Genomic DNA, 20,253 nt, shown 5'->3' with positions numbered 1-20,253 from the left:
ATAAAATTAAAGCAGGATTTTGTACCAAGACAAATGTATGTGTATGGGTGATGAATAAAAATGTTAAACACTTCAGTCTGCAGACACTCCATATTTTTTACATGTTTTTCTTTAGAAACCCCAAAATATGTGCCAAAGAATATAAGGAAGAATACTGAGAATGCTTCCCACATAGTGTGAGATTTTTTTTAAAAAAATTTTGTGGTATTAAGGACATATATTCTAAATATGCAGTTTTATATGTTTTCAATATCCATTAAGAAAGTAGAAAAATGTGTATTTCTATTGATTTCTATACATTTGATTGTATCTTTACTTGTATATTTTCTTGATCTACATTTCAGGAGCAGCAATTATAAATAGTTTGAATTGTTTTTTGTTTGTTTGTTTGTTTTCCTGTTAGTTAGTTTTGCTGGGCTAAACTTTCATGGATATCTTAATGCTGTCATGCTAAAGTCTCTCAAAAATCATATTTTAATTAATGTATACTGAGTAAATTATGAGCTATGTTCCTAAGGGACACATTGTAGTAACACATTAATTACTAGGTAGAATTAAACTAAAACAACTCACAATCACCTATGAAGAAGTTACAATACTATGTTCCTTATAGGCTTATCAGATGTGATGATTACGTGAATAAATACAATTAAATGTTTATTTCTTGGAGAAATCCAAATTTTGTCATTGGCCTACTCATCATAAAATGACAAATTTGAGTACAAACACTAAAAAGTGTGGCTGAAAGTAGCTAGACTAGGGTCACATAAGATTGAAGAAATATGAGCCTATTTATTTTTACTTACAAGATAGCTACAAAAATACTAAATGTTGTAAAACACTGTCAAGGAAATAACACTAACATAATGATATATCATATAATTAATTTAATAAATAATATGGAAAAATCATAGAGAAATATTACCCCCAAAAATTTCTACCACAATAATAGTTATATACCAAATGGAAATATATTTCTCTAAGTGCAATATAGTTGTATTTTTAAGTTTAAAATAGCATCAAATTAAAAGATGCAAGATGTAGCTGGGCAAGGTGCACATGCCTATAATCCCAGTAGCACTGAAGACTGAGGATGAGTATTTAAAGTTCACAGTTATTTTCAGCAACAAGACACTAAGCAAATCTGTGATACCCTGTCTCGGAATCAAATACAAAATAGGGCTGGGTATGAGGCTCAGTAGCCCTGAGTTTAATTGCTAGATATACCTACAACCAATCAGCAACTTTGATGGGAAACTTTGAAGAAATCAATATCAATGAGATAGAATAGTAGAGAATAGGACACTAAAATTGATCAAACTACATTCACTCAATAAAACAAATGATAGAAAACTAGCCAACAAATTGACCATATTTAAATTGAGTAGGTTAAAAAGCTGAAAATACATCAGCCAATCTCCAAAATATAAAACAAGAGTGATCAGGATATGTATAACAGTAGAAACCTCCTTCTCTGAAAATCAGGGTTTATTTTTAGTTCCAAATAATAAAATGTATCCCTATTAGGTTGATAAGAAAATAATAATTAAGGCAGAGGTTACCAGAAGTAACCAAAAGCAAAGAGAACATGTGAGTGTCTAGCATGAAAAGAATAGTTTATCAAAGAACACCAATAGGTTACATCAAAAAAACCCTGTATTTCTTTTTCTTTATTTTTTTGGTGTGTGTGTGTGTGTGTGTGTGTGTGTGTGTGTGTCATTGGAGATTGAACCCAGGGCTTTGTGCATGCAAGGCAAGCACTCTACCAACTGGCTATATCCCCAGCCCAAGAAACTTATACTGAGAAATGAATCACAAATACACATACATACTATTTTAAAATTTAAAGCTGCCTGATCAACCTGATTCTGACACTCAGAGAAGGCAGGGAAGTTTCAATCATGTTTTATCAGAACATTATTCAATGTACTCTTAATTCCTACTTAATGCTGATCCCATTTTATGATGGAAATTTAAATACATAGATTGAATTTACAGTAATTTTAGATTTATAATATGGTTAAAAAAAGAATTAGACACTTATTGGAATGAAATAACACGGAATTATCTCTTACAATTATGGATTATTTAAATACAAAAGACTTTCACAGTGTGAGTGACTGACTGTGAATGTACAAATTTCAAAGTATTTTGAAGTGATGAAATAGCCATACTACCTATAAAAGTTCTAACAGAACATTATTCCTTTCATTTTCTCAAATGTCATGGATTCTAGTATTCCTTAGCTTGTGACCACAACTCTCTTCTGAGTTGATGGAGCACTCAAAACACAGAAGAGAGGTAACCCTATTTCATAGGAAAGATGGTAGTAACACAGCAGGGAACTACCCTCAAAACCCACAGGGTCTGAGAACCATATTATATGATATGGAAGACCTTCCAATAGACTGGCTCTTACAAATATTGTTTGCAAAAATAGAGAAAAGTCAGTTCAGTGAACAAAATTATTGAGTAAGTTGTAAAAGAGCCATAAAAGTGAGTTCAGGACTTGGCATCACAAGACATAGCTAACAAAATCCTGAAAGTAAAAGAAAACCATAAATCAGAAAGCACTTTACTCACCTAAGCTCATTTGAGAGAATCAAATTCAGATGAACAGCAGAGGAAAGAGGCATATCCAAAGCGATGTAACAGTATCTTTTTTTACTAAAATTTTATTATTATTTTCCACAATTATAGAGTTCTAAATCACCTCAATTGCTACTATCTTTATCTTTTGGATGTTACCTTGTACATACAAATCATGCGGCACACTGATTTTACCCCTGCACTTATGAACTATCATTTATCTTTTTCTCTATATGACTATACATGTGTGTGTATAATTTTGTCCCACATTTCCAAGATTCTGCCATTAAAATTTCTTTGATACCACATCCCTGAAATGCATTTTTGTTATTTCAGTTCAGTAATCTAAATGTTCTATTTCATGTAGTTGGGAAAGATGGGGCAATTTCAAGGTTTTTCTTATCTGACTAATTATCAACTAGAATTAAAGGTCAACCTCGGTGCCTCCAGAGGATTTAATTCTCATTTACCTTTCTTATACATAGTGTTTTATTTTTTTATGCAAGCAGCAGTAATTGTATTTAAAAGGTGAGTAAAAGATTCTGAGATGTACATGGTGCTTTAGAGGTTCCCAAATATCTAGGGTGGTGGTTCTGACACCACATTACCACTGAAGCATCTTGATTGCAATCCACCTTGGACACTGGAACTATGTTTCCACAGAAAGTAATTCATTAGTTATGAATATTGTTCTTTTTCTGCCCTCAATACTCTTGGAAATGTGGGGATTGGTGATAGGTTAAGAATAATAATTTTCAACATACTTATAATAAACCCATTTGATAACAAGAGATACCCATATTCTTAGAAGAAGAAAGAAGACCATTTACCAAGTCCTAAAGAGGTAACAGAATAAACTCTGGGAATAAAATGGTAGTCATTCAATAAATTTGTTTCAAAAGTATTTTAATTAATAATATATTACTGCATTAGAAAACAGTGATGCAATTTTAATTATTAGAGTTGTGATGGAGTATTTTAAAGAGAGTATCAAAACCTCTGTGAAGTGGTACATGCCTGTAATCCTGGAGTCTTCTAAGGATGTGGGTGTAAGATTAATAATTCAAAGCCAGCCATTCTCAGCAATTTAGTGAGGCTCTAAGAAACTCAAAAAAAACCTTTTTTCTATATAAAATATTTTATAAAGGGCTGAGGATGTTTCTTACCAGAAAAATATTTGTGTGTTACACCTGTAATATGAGAGAGAGAGAGAGAGAGAGAGAGAGAGAGAGAGAGAGAGAGAGAGAGAATAAAAAAGTAATCATTGACACTTTCAAGGTCAAGAATTTAAACAACTTAAAAATAATAGTGGGTTAGTCATTGGAAACTCATCTAAGTTTATTAAATGCTGCTTTTGGGAAGTTAGTCTGCTCTCAAACTTATACAAGTGAATACAAGTGAGAGAGGAGTCCTATTCTAAGGTATGTATAGGAACAAAGAGGAGTTTTGACACAGCTTTTAGTTGACCCAGAGGCCCACTTTAGTTTGTGATTGGAATTATGCTCAGGTGATAGATCCTTGAGCTGTTTGAAATAATGTGTTTTTATCAAGTATTCATAAAACAAGATTAAGACCTAATATAAATCAGGCTTGGCAAAGGGGATAATGTTCAAATAACAAGTATATAAATAAATACATAAACCAATATTAGATAAGTTAACATTCATGATATTTATACCATTATATAATCACCAGGAATATCAAAACAATGACAACTAAGGAAAAGTGAATAAATAAACAAATAAATAATGGAATGAATAAATGAATAACTAAAAAGTAAACAGATGTAATGTGCCTGGAATTGTCAAAGAGAGCTTGTTGCCTTGAAAAAGTGTAAAAGTACTTGGAAATGGTGTTTTACTACTTACTGAGGAATATGTTGTGAACTCCAATTCCACTTATAGAAAAGAAGAGTTAAACAGATAAGTCATTCACCTGGCTCTCTCACTTGGGAACTGTGCAACAGTTACCTTTTTCATTCTCCCAAAATTTTATTATTGCTTCCAAGAAGACTACCCCTCTACCCTCATGCAGCCATTGTAGACTTGATGCATATGAACCCTTCTACTGCTCAAGTTTTTTCTTTATTTTTTATTGCTCTTTTCCTCCCTACCCCCATACATTTCACAATTTTTTGAAATATTTATTTTTCAGTTGTAGTTGAACACATACATTTATTTTATTTATTTATTTTTATGTAGCACTGAGGATTGAACCCAGGGCCTTTAACATGCTAGGTGAGCACTCTATAGCTGAGCCAAACCCCCAGCTGAGCCAAACCCCCAGCAAAAATAAATGCCACCTGCAAACACAGCATCCACCAGTCTTACATCTTGCTCCATCCATTTCCTGCCTTGTGCATGAATAATTTTAAGATCCCCTCCATTCGACATTAATTGTCCAGAGTGCTCAGAATTGGGGTAAAATATGCAAAATATTAGGGGTTGATTACACAACATTAAAGCTATATATAATGGTATGTATCTAACACTGAGGATAAAAAGAAAATCTACAGACTTCTTTAGATAAAATAAAAGGTCTAAAATTCATGAAAACCAATAATTTTGAAAACACAATTCATAAAAAGGAGAGTAAAGGACAGAACATACTAAGCAAAACAAAAATTTTCAAAACACACAAAAGGTACATATGCACAGTGTGTCATGTGTGGGTGCTTCCAAATGACAAATTAGTTTGAAAGACATATGATTAAATTGAGATATAGCAATAAAATATTAATTATATATAATGGTAATATGCATGTACCTATGCAAAATATGCCTCATTAAATGATGGGTAAGCATTGCAAGAAATGCACTCTAAATTTTTTATAATGTCATAGTGAATACTGACATCTAGATTATTGTATTAGTGAATGTTTAGGCTACATATTATTTTTACTTGAAGTACATCACTGAACAACAGATGATTTTACAACACATTTTTGTATACTATAAATTTACAGAAAAAAGTATATACCTTATAATAATATGAATAAATATACTTGTGTAAGTAACACAGAACTTTTATTGAGAAAAAAAGAAAAAAAAACAGTTGAAATTTAGAGAAATTTTGCAGGGCTTTGCAGAAATATATATGTGACATTATTTTCAAAGAAAAACCATTGGGATGAAGGGATTTTTAAGGGAAAGTATATTATATGCTTTCTTAATACCAGAAAAAAAAACATCATTTTCAGAAGTAATATATACTTCAATATAAAATAAAATATAGCTGTGAATGGTACGACACTTATAATCCCAACGACTTGTGAGGTAGAGGCTGAAGAACCAAAAGTTCAAAGAAAGCCTCAACAACTTAGCAAGTCTATGACAAGCATGAGAAAGTTTCTGTATAAAAATAAAATAATAAATGGCCTGTATATATGGCTGTAGCTTAAGGGTATACCACCCCTAGTTTCAATACCTAATGCATACCTGTCAAAACTATAACAAGGAATTTGTGCTAGATGGAGTGGCACATCCCTTAATTCCCAAAATTCTGAAGACTCAGGCAAGAGGATTGGGATTTCAATGCAACCCTCACCAAAATGAGTCACTATGAATCTCAGTGAGACCCTGTCACTAAATAACATATAAAAAAAAAAAATACTCATTTGTCAGGTGCTCCTGTATTCAAACCCCAGCATGAATAAAAGGAATTTATATTGAATATGCCATAGTGCATGCCTCTAATGCCATCTATTTGGGAGACTAAGGCAGGAGGATTAAAATTTCAAGTTCAGCCTGGGCCACTTGCTGACAACCTATCTCTATGTAAGATTAAAAAAACAAGACTGGGGATGTTGATGAGTGTAATAGCAGCTTTGGTTTAAATCTCAAGAACCACAAAACAGAGCAGTTATTTATTTTCAAAAAGTTAAACAAATATGTTAAAAACTTATAATTTGGGCAACATTAAAACAAAAATTTTGTTCATTAAACAGTACAAATTTGGGCTGGGTTGATGGATTAGTGGTAGGTCACTCACCTAGCACATTTGAGGCCCTTGGTTCCATCCTCAGCACCCCATATCAATAAATAAAAAAAATAAGGATATTTTGTCCAGCCACCACTAAATTATAAAATATTTAAATACAAAATGAAAAAAAAACAAAACAACAACAACTGTTATGCTCAAATTCGGGACCCCCATAAGACCACCAGAGACCAAGATCGATATAAGCAGCAAAGAGGTGTTTATTGTGACCTTGCTCGGTCCTCCATGCACACACAGCAACTGGTGATACTGAGAGGCACCGAGACCAGGGTTTGCAGCAGTTTTATACATTTTTTGGAGAAGGAAGCGACCCCCACATACATCATAGCTTCTCTTAGCAAATCATCACACACCACGGGAAAATCAAATAACAACCTTAAAACATGATTAGCATATCAAGTGGCGGGAAAGAATCTGGAAAGAATTATTGGTTAGTTCAAGGGGTTGATGCACTTAAAATTGATTGGTTTAAACCGTGAGGATGTCACAATGGGGGTACATGCCAAGCTGCCGGGCTTCTAGTTTAGATATTGGTCACCACACCTAGGTGGGGCCCATCTGGAATTTCAGATATTTCGATATCTTGGCCTATCTTAGGTCATCACCATCTGTGGCTTTTCTGAGAACTGTTTCCACAGAGCTTTTCTGTGGTATTTTCCTAACTTTAGGACTGCAGTAGGTCAGAGGTTAAATTTCAGAGCAAAATGAGGTCCCAAGTAGAATGATATTGCTTAGGTCTTTCAAAACAACAGCAACAACTACAAAAAAAGTATAAAGAGAAATGACAAAGTGGGAAACTAATTATCTCACATAAAATTAAGCATGTTTAATAAAAACGGAAATGACACTTTTGGTAGTAAAAATGTTCAAAAATTAAAACCTCTCAACATCTTAACAAATTATAAAAATACAAACTAAAATCAGATACAAAAAACATTACACAGTATTGATTAGGACAAAAAATTATCTTGAATTAGAGAAGAAATGTAAATTGCTAATATTTTAATATATAAGATATTCCTTAGCCAGTAGCATAGCCTATAGAAATTTCTGTGCTTCTGAACCTTGATAATATATAGTTACTTGATAGCATAAGGTTTCAGATATGTTAGCCCAAGCAATTGAAACCAGAAAAATAGGTGCAAAGAGGAGGTACATTCAAAATAAATAAATACTATAGTTTGAAAAAAATGTTTTTTTTTTTTTTTGATGAAAAACACTTTTAGTTTTATTGAAGTTGCACCCCTTTTCTCCACAGAAAAGTCTTAACTGGGCTTCTCCAGAAATTTTCACCTTGGCTGATTTTAGGACTATCAGCAAGAGTTTCAACAAAAGAGTGCAATGTAGATAAACTTCTAATTTGCATGTTTTCCTGTTTTACTTGACCACTGGCCAGGAAAAATCAGCACTCCAGGTGCTGGGCACCCCTTTATTAGTCTCTCACAAACATGTATCCAGTAGAGTAGTTTGTAAAAATGTGTAAGCAAGGCCTCTAGCCTTGAGCTGGGGCTTCACAAAGATGTCTACATTTCTAAGATAAGAGAAGTTACCAATTGGGCTCCATGGTAATTAATAGCTGGAAGAGGAGGGAAGAAATGGGAGAAGAAGCTCTCTTCTTCTCGGGTGCTGTCCTTGAAGGGTTAACTTGTCCAGAACAGTGAAAGAAAAAAAAATGCTTTTATGTGAACTTCTGTAGACTGTGAACTTCTGAGCCCCTCCCTTTACATGCTGGGTATAAAACTCTGAAACTACCTGAATTCAGGGTTTAGGGAATAGCTTCATTACAGCAAAAGCTGTGCCCTTTGAACCTGGCTGCAGCCAAATAAAATTGTTTACTGCTATCTTCGGTGCCTTGCCTTTTCTGTTTCTACAACATCATTATATCCAGTTTAATTGACAGAACAAAATATTACATAAGTATTGCATACAAGTGATATCTATGTAACACAGCACATGTATAGAAGCTTTTAAAAACAAAATGTGCAACTTAAATAGAAAACAAAAAATTTAAAGAGGACATAAAATGCTCCATTATGCCCACCATGTGTGTAAATAAAACTCATAATTAAAAAGAAAACTATTTATCTCAGTTTAATGAATAATATACCCCATTAAAATTTTTGTATATTTAAATTGTTTTTCTGAAATTTATCTAGGAAAAAAATATGTAAATTAGCTCAAAACTTCCAATTTGAAGACCAAAAAGTTACTATTGTTATGTTACATTAATGTGTATTATGAAATTATGTGCAATAATACAAACAATGAATCATAAATTAGCCAAATGTGAATACATACATCTGTTGTTTTTGGCATTGTTAAGAGCAATAGAAAGGCCTATAGAAAACCATTCATTTAAAAAATAATATTAGACATGAATGGGGAAATTATCCAATCTGATGTTGAAAGTTTGGACTAGTAGCACAGTTCACTAGTAGAGTGTGTATGCAGAATGTGCAAGGTATTCCATTCCAAACTTAGAAACACAATAAAAGGCTTATGTTAAGGGGGGATGATGTTGAAAATAAAGCAGAATATTAAAATTCTGGGTTCTGCCTCCATCTATGAATACAGTTAATAAAAAGCTACTCATGTTCTGAGTGTCTCTTTACCAAAGTTATAAATGAGTAGAGAGACTTAAGTACATTTGACAATTTAGAAAATATATACCTTCCATCAGAATGAAAAGCTGGGGTACACTAAATATTAGTCTTTTCTTGAGCAAAGCACTGCATTTGGGAACAAATCTCTATTGCCAGCATCACTCACAGAAAAACAGATGTGTAGGAGAAGTGATATACAAGTGTCTAAGCCACAGAAAATATGGTGATTTCTAGGAGCCATAAAAGCCTCTGCAAATGTTTTATGAGCTGAATTCAAGGCAGGAGAAATAGCCAAATATCAGAGCTGTGAGATTATCTCAAAAAGACGTTTGCCAATGTATTTTCCCAATTGCTGTTGCTGTCAGAAAAGATTCTCCCGAGTTTGTATTGTGGATGTAATAGGGAGAAATACAATAAAAAACTGGATCCCTGAGTGAGTTTAGCAATTCATGAGCTCAGCCCCAAACATGCTCACCCCAGTAATAAAGCCAGAACTATTAATTACTCATAAAAAGAGTTTGCTTGTACACTGAGTTTCTCAACTTGAACATATTATGTTTAAGTTACTATGTACTGAAGTTCCAAGCTCTGGAAAGGTGACTGAGCTTATGCTAATCTATAGATTGAAAACCAATGAGTGTACATTGTTTTTCTAGCACCTTCATGGACTATGATACCCAATAGTGGTTTAGAACAGTGGTTAGAAACAAGAAATCCCTGTTTATTCAAACAAATCTTTGCAGAACACTCTTACAATAGCTACTTCACATAAATTGACTGGGAGATGTAATGCATGAGTCCAATAGGTTTGCTACACCCTCTTCAGGGCTCTTAGAATGGCTTTAGGAAAAACCTGTGAGACAGGTGCAGTGGCAGAAGCATGTAATCCCAAAGGTTGAGAACTGTCATTTGAAAGACAGTCTCTGAATCTTAGCAAACCTCTAAACAACTTGGTAAAACCTGTCTCAAAATAAAACATAAAAAGGACTGGGGATGTAGTTTAGTTCCCAGTACCAAACCAAACAAAAGCAAAGAAATATCTGAAAGATTACAGAAATATCTGAAAGATTACAGGGATGCCAGAATACATATACATGCAAAAATATTGGTGAAATATAAAATTAATAAATATATTTTTGAAAAAAGTGTAAAGGTTCTTCAAAAGCTTAAGATAAAAATGACATATATTCCACTAATAATAATTTTGTGTAGCAGAGCAAGGATGCACATGCCCGTTCTCCCAGTGACTCAGGAGCATAAGAAAAGATGATCTTAAGTTGAAGACCAGTCTCAGCAACTTTGTAACGTCCTAAGCAAATGAGTGAGACACTGACTCAAAAAAGGGGAACAGGTTGGGCTATAGCACAGTGACAAAGTGCCCATGGGTTAATCTCGAGTACATAAATAAATTAAAATAATAAGAAATACTAAAAAAGGCCCAGCAGCCTGGTGAGGGGCAGAGCCACCCCCCACCCCCCGCGCCTGCCAGGCGACCACCGACAGAAAAGGCCCAGTGGCCCGCGGTGGGACAGAGCTTCCAATCACTCCTGCAAGGTAGGCGGGCCTGCGACCCACCGGCAGAAGAGGAGCAGCGACCTGCTGAGAGGCAGAGCCACCCCCCCCTGCACCGGCAAGGTAGAGGGAACTGTGACCACGCACAGAGCAGGCCCAGCGGCTTGCTGAGGGGCAGAGCCAGCCCCCACCCCCCGCGCGTGCCAGGTAGGTGGAACTGTGACCACGGACAGAAAAGGCCCAGTGGCCCGAGGCGGGACAGAGCTTCCAATCACTCCTGCAAGGTAGGCGGGCCTGCGACCCACCGGCAGAAGAGGAGCAGCGGCCTGCTGAGAGGCAGAGCCGCCCCCTCCCCCTGCACCGGCAAGGTAGAGGGAATTGTGACCACCATCAGAACAGGCCAGACCTGCAACCGAGAGACAGAACAGGCCCAGTGGCCTGAGGAAGGGTAGAGCCACCCCCCCCCGCGCCTGCAAGGTAGGCGGACCTGTGAACCACTGGAAGTACAGCCCCAGAGGCCTGAAGAGGGGCAGTGCCGCTGCCTGCGCCTGCAAAGTGGACAGAACTGTGACCACCGACAGAACAAGCCTAGCGGCCCGCAGAGGGACAGAGACGCCGCCCGCGCCTGCGAGGGAGACTTTGCAACTATACAAGACCAATATAAATATATAGGGGGAAAATTCAATAGCACAACAGTTTCACCAAGTAGAAAGGAAGGCGAACAGTATGAAGAGACAAGGAAAGAAAGGACCACAGTCATTGCAGGTCAACTCAACTTTAGAAGAGGTAATATCTGCAGCAGATGGAATGTCAGATAAAGAATTCAGGATATACATGCTTGAGATGATCTGGAGTCTCAAGGAAGACATCAGACAGCAAAATCAGACAATGAAAGATCACTTCAACAATGAATTACATAAACAAATCCAAGAAGCAAAAGATCAACTATACAGGGAAATAGAGGTTATAAAAAACAAACAAACAGAAATCCTAGAAATGCAGGAAGCAATAAGTCAACTTAAAAACTCAATTGAGAATACTACCAGCAGAGTAGAACACTTAGAAGACAGAACATCAGACAATGAAGATAAAGTATTTCAAATCGAAAAGAACATAGACAGCTCAGCAAGACTGTTAAGAAACCATGAGCAGAACATCCAAGAAATATGGGATAACATCAAGAGACCAAATTTAAGAGTCATTGGGATACAGGAAGGGACAGAGTTTCAAACCAAAGGAATGAGCAATCTATTCAATGAAATAATACGAGAAAACTTCCCAGACTTGAATAATGAGACAGAACCCCAAATCCTAGAAGCCTACAGGACGCGGAATGTGCAAAATCATAAGAGACCCACACCTAGACACATTATAATGAAGATGCCCAAGATACAGAATAAGGAGAGAATTTTAAAAGCTACAAGAGAAAGGAAGCAGATTACATTTAGGGGTAAGCCAATCAGGATAACAGCTGATCTTTCAACACAGACTCTGAAAGCTGGAAGATCCTGGAATAACATATTTCAAACACTGAAAGAAAATGGGTTCCGACCAAGAATTGTGTTTCCAGCAAAATTAAGCTTCAGGATGGAAGATGAAATTAAAACCTTCCACGATAAACAAAAGTTAAAAGAATTTGCAGCTAGAAAACCATCTGTTCAAAACATCCTTGGCAAAATATTACAGGAAGAGGAAATGGAAAATAACAATGAAAACCAACAGTGGGAGGTAGGACACTAAAGGGGGGCAAATAATCAAAGAGGAAAACAAACCATGTTTAGTAACATAAATAAACAAATATGGCTGGAAGAACAACCTATATCTCAATAATAACCCTAAATGTTAATGGCTTAAACTCACCAATCAAGAGACACAGGCTAGTAGAATGGATGACAAAACAAGACCGAACAATATGCTGCCTACAGGAGATGCATTTGATAGGAAAAGACATACATAGGCTGAAGGTGAAAGGTTGGGAAAAATCATATCACTCATATGGACTTCGGAAACAAGCAGGAGTATCCATACTCATATCAAATAAAATAGATTTCAAGCCAAGTCAATCAAAAGGGATAAAGAGGGACACTACATACTGCTCAAGGGAACCATACACCAACAAGACATAACAATTATAAATATATATGCCCCAAACAATGGTGCAGCTATGTTCATCAAACAAACTCTTCTCAAGTTCAAGAGTCTAATAGTCCACCATACAATAATCATGGGAGACCTCAACACACCTCTATCACCACTGGACAGATCTTCCAAACAAAAGTTGAATAAGGAAACTATAGAACTCAATAACACAATTAATAACCTAGACTTAATTGACATATATAGAATATACCACCCAAAATCAAGCAGTTACACTTTTTTCTCAGCAGCACATGGATTCTTCTCAAAAATAGATCATATATTATGTCACAGGGCAACTCTTAGACAATATAAAGGAGTAGAGATAATACCATGCATCCTATCTGATCATAATGGAATGGAACTGAAAATCAATGATAAAAGAAGGAAGGGAAAAGAATACATCACTTGGAGAATGAACAATAGGTTACTGAATGATCAATGGGTTATAGAAGACATCAAGGAAGAAATTAAAAAATTCTTAGAGATTAATGAAAACACAGACACAACATATCGGAATCTATGGGACACATTGAAAGCAGTTCTAAGAGGAAAATTCATTGCTTGGAGTTCATTCCTTAAAAAAAGAAAAAACCAACAAATAAATGATCTCATACTTCATCTCAAAATCCTAGAAAAAGAAGAGCAAAACAACAGCAAAAGAAGTAGAAGGCAAGAAATAATTAAAATCAGAGCTGAAATTAATGAAATCGAAACAAAAGAAACAATTGAAAAAATTGACAAAACTAAAAGTTGGTTCTTTGAAAAAATAAACAAAATCGACAGACCCTTAGCCATGCTATCGAAGAGAAGAATAGAGAGAACTCAAATTACAAACATACGGGATGAAAGAGGCAATATCACAACAGACACTTCAGAAATACAGATGATAATCAAACATTATTTTGAATCCTTATACTCCAATAAATTAGAAGATAGTGAAGGCATAGATAAATTTCTTAAGTCATATGATCTGCCCAGATTGAGTCAGGAGAATATAGACAACCTAAACAGACCAATATCAATTGAGGAAATAAAAGAAACCATCAAAAGAGTACCAACTAAGAAAAGCCCAGGACCGGATGGGTATACAGCAGAGTTTTACAGAACCTTTAAAGAGGAACTAATACCAATACTTTTCAAGCTACTTCGGGAAATAGAAAAAGAGGGAGAACTTCCAAATTCATTCTACGAGGCCAACATCACCCTTATACCTAAACCAGACAAAGACACTTCAAAGAAAGAAAACTACAGACCAATATCTCTAATGAACCTAGATGCAAAAATCCTCAATAAAATTCTGGCCACTCGGATACAAAAAATTATCAAAAAAATTGTGCACCATGATCAAGTAGGATTCATCCCTGGGATGCAAGGATGGTTCAATATACGGAAATCAATAAATGTTATTCACCACATCAATAGACTTAAAAATAAGAATCATATGATCATCTCGATAGATGCAGAAAAAGCATTTGACAAAGTACAGCATCCCTTTATGTTCAAAACTCTGGAAAAACTAGGGATAACAGGAACATACCTCAATATTGTAAAAGCAATCTATGCTAAGCCTCAGGCTAGCATCATTCTGAATGGAGAAAAATTGAAGGCATTCCCTCTAAAATCTGGAACAAGACAGGGATGCCCTCTCTCACCACTTCTGTTCAACATAGTTCTCGAAACACTGGCCAGAGCAATTAGACAGACGAAAGAAATTAAAGGCATCAAAATAGGAAAAGAAGAACTTAAATTATCACTATTTGCAGATGACATGATTCTATACCTAGCAGACCCAAAAGGGTCTACAAAGAAACTATTAGAGCTAATAAATGAATTCAGCAAAGTGGCAGGATATAAAATCAACACGCATAAATCAAAGGCATTCCTGTATATCAGCGACAAATCCTCTGAAATGGAAATGAGGACAACCACTCCATTCACAATATCTTCAAAAAAAATAAAATACTTGGGAATCAACCTAACAAAAGAGGTGAAAGACTTATACAATGAAAACTACAGAACCCTAAAGAGAGAAATAGAAAAAGATCTTAGAAGATGGAAAAATATACCCTGTTCATGGATAGGCAGAACTAACATCATCAAAATGGCGATATTACCAAAAGTTCTCTATAGGTTTAATGCAATGCCAATCAAAATCCCAACGGCATTTCTTGTAGAAATAGAGAAAGCAATCATGAAATTCATATGGAAAAACAAAAGACCCAGAATAGCAAAAACAATGCTAAGCAGGAAGTGTGAATCAGGCGGTATAGCGATACCAGACTTCAAACTATACTACAGAGCAATAGTAACAAAAACAGCATGGTACTGGTACCAAAACAGGCGGGTGGACCAATGGTACAGAATAGAGGACACAGAAACCAATCCACAAAACTACAACTACCTTATATTTGATAAAGGGGCTAAAAGCATGCAATGGAGGAAGGATAGCATCTTCAACAAATGGTGCTGGGAAAACTGGAAATCCATATGCAACAAAATGAAACTGAATCCCTTTCTCTCGCCATGCACAAAAGTTAATTCAAAATGGATCAAGGAGCTTGATATCAAATCAGAGACACGCCGTCTGATAGAAGAAAAAGTTGGCTACGATCTACAGTCAGTGGGGTCGGGCTCCAAATTCCTCAATAGGACACCCATAGCACAAAAGTTAATAACTAGAATCAACAAATGGGACTTACTCAAACTAAAAAGATTTTTCTCAGCAAAAGATACAATAAGAGAGGTAAATAGAGAGCCTACATCCTGGGAACAAATCTTTACTCCTCACACTTCAGATAGAGCCCTAATATCCAGAGTATACAAAGAACTCAAAAAATTAGACAATAAGAGAACAAACAACCCAATCAACAAATGGGCCAAGGACCTGAACAGACACTTCTCAGAGGAGGACATACAATCAATCAACAAGTACATGAAAAAATGCTCACCATCTCTAGCAGTCAGAGAAATGCAAATCAAAACCACCCTAAGATACCATCTCACTCCAGTTAGATTGGCAGCCATTATGAAGTCAAACAACAACAAGTGCTGGCGAGGATGTGGGGAAAAGGGTACACTTGTACATTGCTGGTGGGACTGCAAATTGGTGCAGCCAATTTGGAAAGCAGTATGGAGATTTCTTGGAAAGCTGGGAATGGAGCCACCATTTGACCCAGCTATTCCCCTTCTCGGTCTATTCCCTAAAGACCTGAAAAGAGCATGCTACAGGGACACTGCTACATCGATGTTCATAGCAGCACAATTCACAATAGCTAGACTGTGGAACCAACCTAGATGCCCTTCAATGGATGAATGGATAAAAAAAATGTGGCATTTATACACAATGGAGTATTACTCTGCATTAAAAAATGACAAAATCATAGAATTTACAGGGAAATGGATGGCATTAGAGCAGATTATGCTAAGTGAAGCTATCCAATCCCTAAAAAACAAATGCCAAATGTCTTCTTTGATATAAGGAGAGTAACTAAGAACAGAGTAGGGTCGAAGAGCATGAGAAGAAGATTAACATTAAACAGGGATGAGAGGTTGGAGGGAAAGGGAGAGAGAAGGGAAAATGCATGGAAATGGAAGGAGACCCTCAGAGTTATACAAAAGTACATACAAGAGGAAGTGAGGGGAATGGGAAAAATAATATAAGGGGGACAAACGAATCTCAGTAGAGGGAGCAGAGAGAGAAGAGGGGAGGGGAGGGGAGGTCAGGGGAGGGGATGGGAGGGGGGATAGTAGAGGATAGGAAAGGCAGCAGAATACAACAGACACTAGTATGGCAATATGTAAATCAATGGATGTGTAACTGATGTGATTCTGCAATCTGTATATGGGGTAAAAATGGGAGCTCATAACCCACTTGAATCAAATTGTGAAATATGATATATCAAGAACTATGTAATGTTTTGAACAGCCAACAATAAAAAATTAAAAAAAAAAAGAAATACTAATAAACCTGGGTTTAAAAAAATGCCATAAACTCCAGTAATAATATTTCTGGGTATATAAGTTAATTAATTTGGAAACTTTTCTCAAAGAAATAACTGCAGTTAAATTTTTATTGTAGCTTTATTCACAGTATTTAATTTTGAAAAAAATGAAATTTCAGTTACGCATGGTGGGAATGCTTGTAATCCCTGGGTCTTGGAAGTTTGAGGCAGGAGGATGGGGAGTTCAAAGCAGCCTCAGCAATAGTGAGGCACTAATGAACTGTTTCTAAATAAAATGTAAAATAGGGTGAAAAACCAACCTCTACCTCAGAGCAAAGCCTATCCAAGGAAGGGACATCACCTTTGTCCTTGGAAAGACCCACAGAGCACTCCTAGGCACATTCCCACCATGCTAAGTTGTTTATCTACAAATGACAGTAGAGATATGCTGCGCCAGGTGTCCCTGACTCAGTCAGGCTAGGTGGGGATCCATAGCGACCCCCTAGCAGCCACCAATCAGCATGAGACAGGGAAATAACTGGAATGCCAGATGACCCTCCCAGTAGTTTATGGTGGTTGATAACATGTTGGGAAATAATGTAGTTCAGCACGTACACTCCTCTTGGCTTAAATCAATCAGTTCAAATGAATACGCGTTTTGTACTGACCAATCACCCCTACCCAACTTGTTCCCGCCAGTGGATGTGCTAATCATGTTTTAGAGTTGTTATTTGATTTTCCAGCGGTGTGTGATGATTTGCTAAGAGATGCTTTGATGTATGTGAAGTCCCTGCCTTCTCAAAAGAATGTATAAAACTGCTGCAAACCCTGGGTTCCGGGCCTCTCAGCATCACCAGTTGCTCTGTGTGCACGCAGAGGACCGAGCTAGCTAGCAATAAACACCTCTTTGCTGTTTACATCGATCTTGGTCTCTGGTGGTCTTTTGGGGGTCCTGTCCAAATTCAAGCTTAACAAGGGCGGTTGATGTGACTAAGTAGTTGAATGCCTCTGAGTTGAATTCTTGGTATTGTCACCCCATAATGAACTTCCTTTTAGATGAAAGAAACATCAGAAAATTTCTTCCAGCTTCACAACATCCAACTGATATGCTGAGTTCAGGACCCCGAAAAGACCACGAGAGACCAAGATTGATGTAAGAAGCAAAGAGCCTTTTATTGTGAGCTAGCTCAGTCCTCTGCACACACAGAAACTGGTGATGCTGAGGGCCCCCAAGCTGAGGGTTTGCAGCAGTTTTATACACTCTTTGAAAAAGGCAGGGACTTTACATACATCATAGCAAATCACACCAGGGGAAAATCAAAAAACAACTCTAAAACATGATTAGTGTATCAAGTGGTGGGAAAGAATCTGGAAAGGATTATTGTTTAGCTCCAGGGGTTGACACACTTAAAAATGATTGGTTTAAACCATGAAGGTGTCACAAGGAAGGTATGTGCTGAGCTGCAGGGCTTCTGGTTTAAATATTGGTCACCACACCTAGGTGGGGGCTGTCTGGAATTTCAGATACTTTGATATCTTGGCTTATCTTAGGCAATCACAAACTGTGGCTTTTCTGAGAACTCTTTGAGCTGAGCTTTCTGTGGTATTTCCTGGCTTTATTACTGCAGAAGTTCAGGGGTTAAGTTTCAGAACAAAATGGGGTCCCAAGTAAAGAGAAGTTGCCTAGGTCTTTCACAACTACTCCACTTAGAGGCTACACACTTATAGTCAAACTTATGTCTAGAAGGCAAGACTCAGAAACTGATATTTTCTAATTATTCCAAGAGACTTTTGTATCTGTGGGCACCTTATGTTAGACTGTTCTAAAACTAAGGACTGAACAAATATGGGAGGTTGGAATGAGAACACAACCCACAGTAAATTCTTCAATGCAGAATTTTAACTCATACTCTGTGATAACTGAAACCGCAATTGAAGATAATATTAGATTCTCTGCTTCAATGATTCTTGGGTTATTGATTCAATCCAAACATATATTTTAAAAAGTATTAAAGCTACTGGTTAATATTAATGTTAAAACAGTGAAGTCAGATTTAAAGATAGGTAGTTAGTGTAGTTAGGTAAATTGGGTCTAATATTGTGTAAGATAAAGAAATTGGAGACCATTATCCAGAAGGGAGTCCTAGGAAGAACACCTGGGGATATTGAAATGTTAATATCCCCAAGGTCTGGAATGCATCCTAAAGAACTGTTAATGAAGTAGCTCCCAGAAAACAGCAAGGTGCTAATCAAACCACCCCAGGCTCTTACAGCCCAGATTACTCCTACAGACCACCTTGCTCGCACCTTTAGGCCTCCCCATCTGTATTCTATCTCTGCAGGATAGAGGAAAACAAAGGACAGAAATGTGGAAGGACTAAAAGAAGACCTTAGCTAAAAAAAAAAAAAAAAAAAGGAAGACCTCCTCCTTCCATGTATTCCTGGTCCCCTTCTTCCTCTGGGAGCAAGTCTTTTCTGCTATCCTTTAATAAAGCTTTCTACTTTATACTCTACACTGCCTGGGCATGCTTCTTTAGTGTCATATTCAGCATTCAGGGAAGCAATTGTTATTAAAAAGGTACCAGATTATTTAAATTGTAAGGGTAAAATAAATCGAAGTTAAAGTGTAAAAGTTAAAGGGTAAAAGACTGGGCATTGTAAAGTTTCTAAGCTTCAAGGCCTGAGTTAAAATGTAAAGGATTAGGTATTGTTAAGTTCCTATGCTACATGCAAAACCTGAAATTCCTGTAGCTGTTAAGACAATGCTTGGAACCACCCAGTAAATATTTCCCCTGACTGCCTGGTTGTTTAATAACTTAAGGGCAATGTGTGGTCTTGCACGTAGGCATCGCAGGGCCTAAACCAAACAGTTTGAATGTGTACCCCGCTTTAGAACTGACCTATCACCCCCGCCCGACCTGTTCCCACCAATGTATGTACTAATCAAGTCTAAGAATTGTTGTTTGACTTTCCCACGGTGTATGATGACTTGTTAAAGGAGACTGTGATGTATGTAAAGTCCCACCCTCCCCAAAAAGTGTACTTAAACATTGAACAACCCCTGTTCTGGGCTCCGGGTTGTTCTCCCTTCTTGAGTGGGCATGGAGCCCCAGCATGCTGGAATCTCAATAAACCCCTTTTGCTGTTGCATGAGTCATGGTCCCTTGGTGGTCTCTTTCTCCGACACTTCTCCGGACCCTTACATTTGGTGTGTTGGCTGGGAACTGTGCATCGCCGGACAAGGAGACCCCAACGGACTCCTTTAGGGGGTAAGTAAGGCGCCTCTTCTTCTTCCTTCTCTTCTTCTCCTCCTTCTTCTCCTTCTTGTTTTTCCTTTGCAATGGCTCAGAGCTTTTTGGTTCAGGATTTGTTTTTGGCTCAGTGGAGAGCGTGAGCTCTCAGAGCTTTTTTGTTCGGGTTCGGTTTTTCGGTTTGGGTTGGCAGAGTGGCTGCCAGTGAAGAGTGTGAGC

General features: G+C 36.9%; 1 protein-coding gene across 1 annotated transcript in view; it reads right to left on the bottom strand.

Moving 5' to 3' along the window:
• Positions 1 to 20,015, bottom strand: part of LOC124106007 (zinc finger protein 519-like) — a gene marked incomplete at its 3' end in the record, with an annotated part of 113,932 nt that extends 93,917 nt beyond the window's left edge. Inside the window, exon 1 of the mRNA XM_046463490.1 lies at positions 19,987 to 20,015. Within this exon, the coding sequence (XP_046319446.1) occupies positions 19,987 to 20,015 (29 nt within the window). The remainder of the gene's footprint in view (positions 1 to 19,986) is intronic.
• Between the last annotated feature and the right edge of the window lie 238 nt (positions 20,016 to 20,253).

This window comes from Marmota monax, unplaced genomic scaffold, assembly GCF_021218885.2.
Source record: "Marmota monax isolate L192 unplaced genomic scaffold, Marmota_monax_Labrador192_F-V1.1 WCK01_AAM20220418_F8-fsc00736, whole genome shotgun sequence".
Classification (NCBI taxonomy): Eukaryota; Metazoa; Chordata; class Mammalia; order Rodentia; family Sciuridae; genus Marmota; species Marmota monax.
The sequence above is the reverse complement of the archived record's forward strand: the minus strand, read 5'-3'. Positions and strand labels throughout refer to the sequence as shown.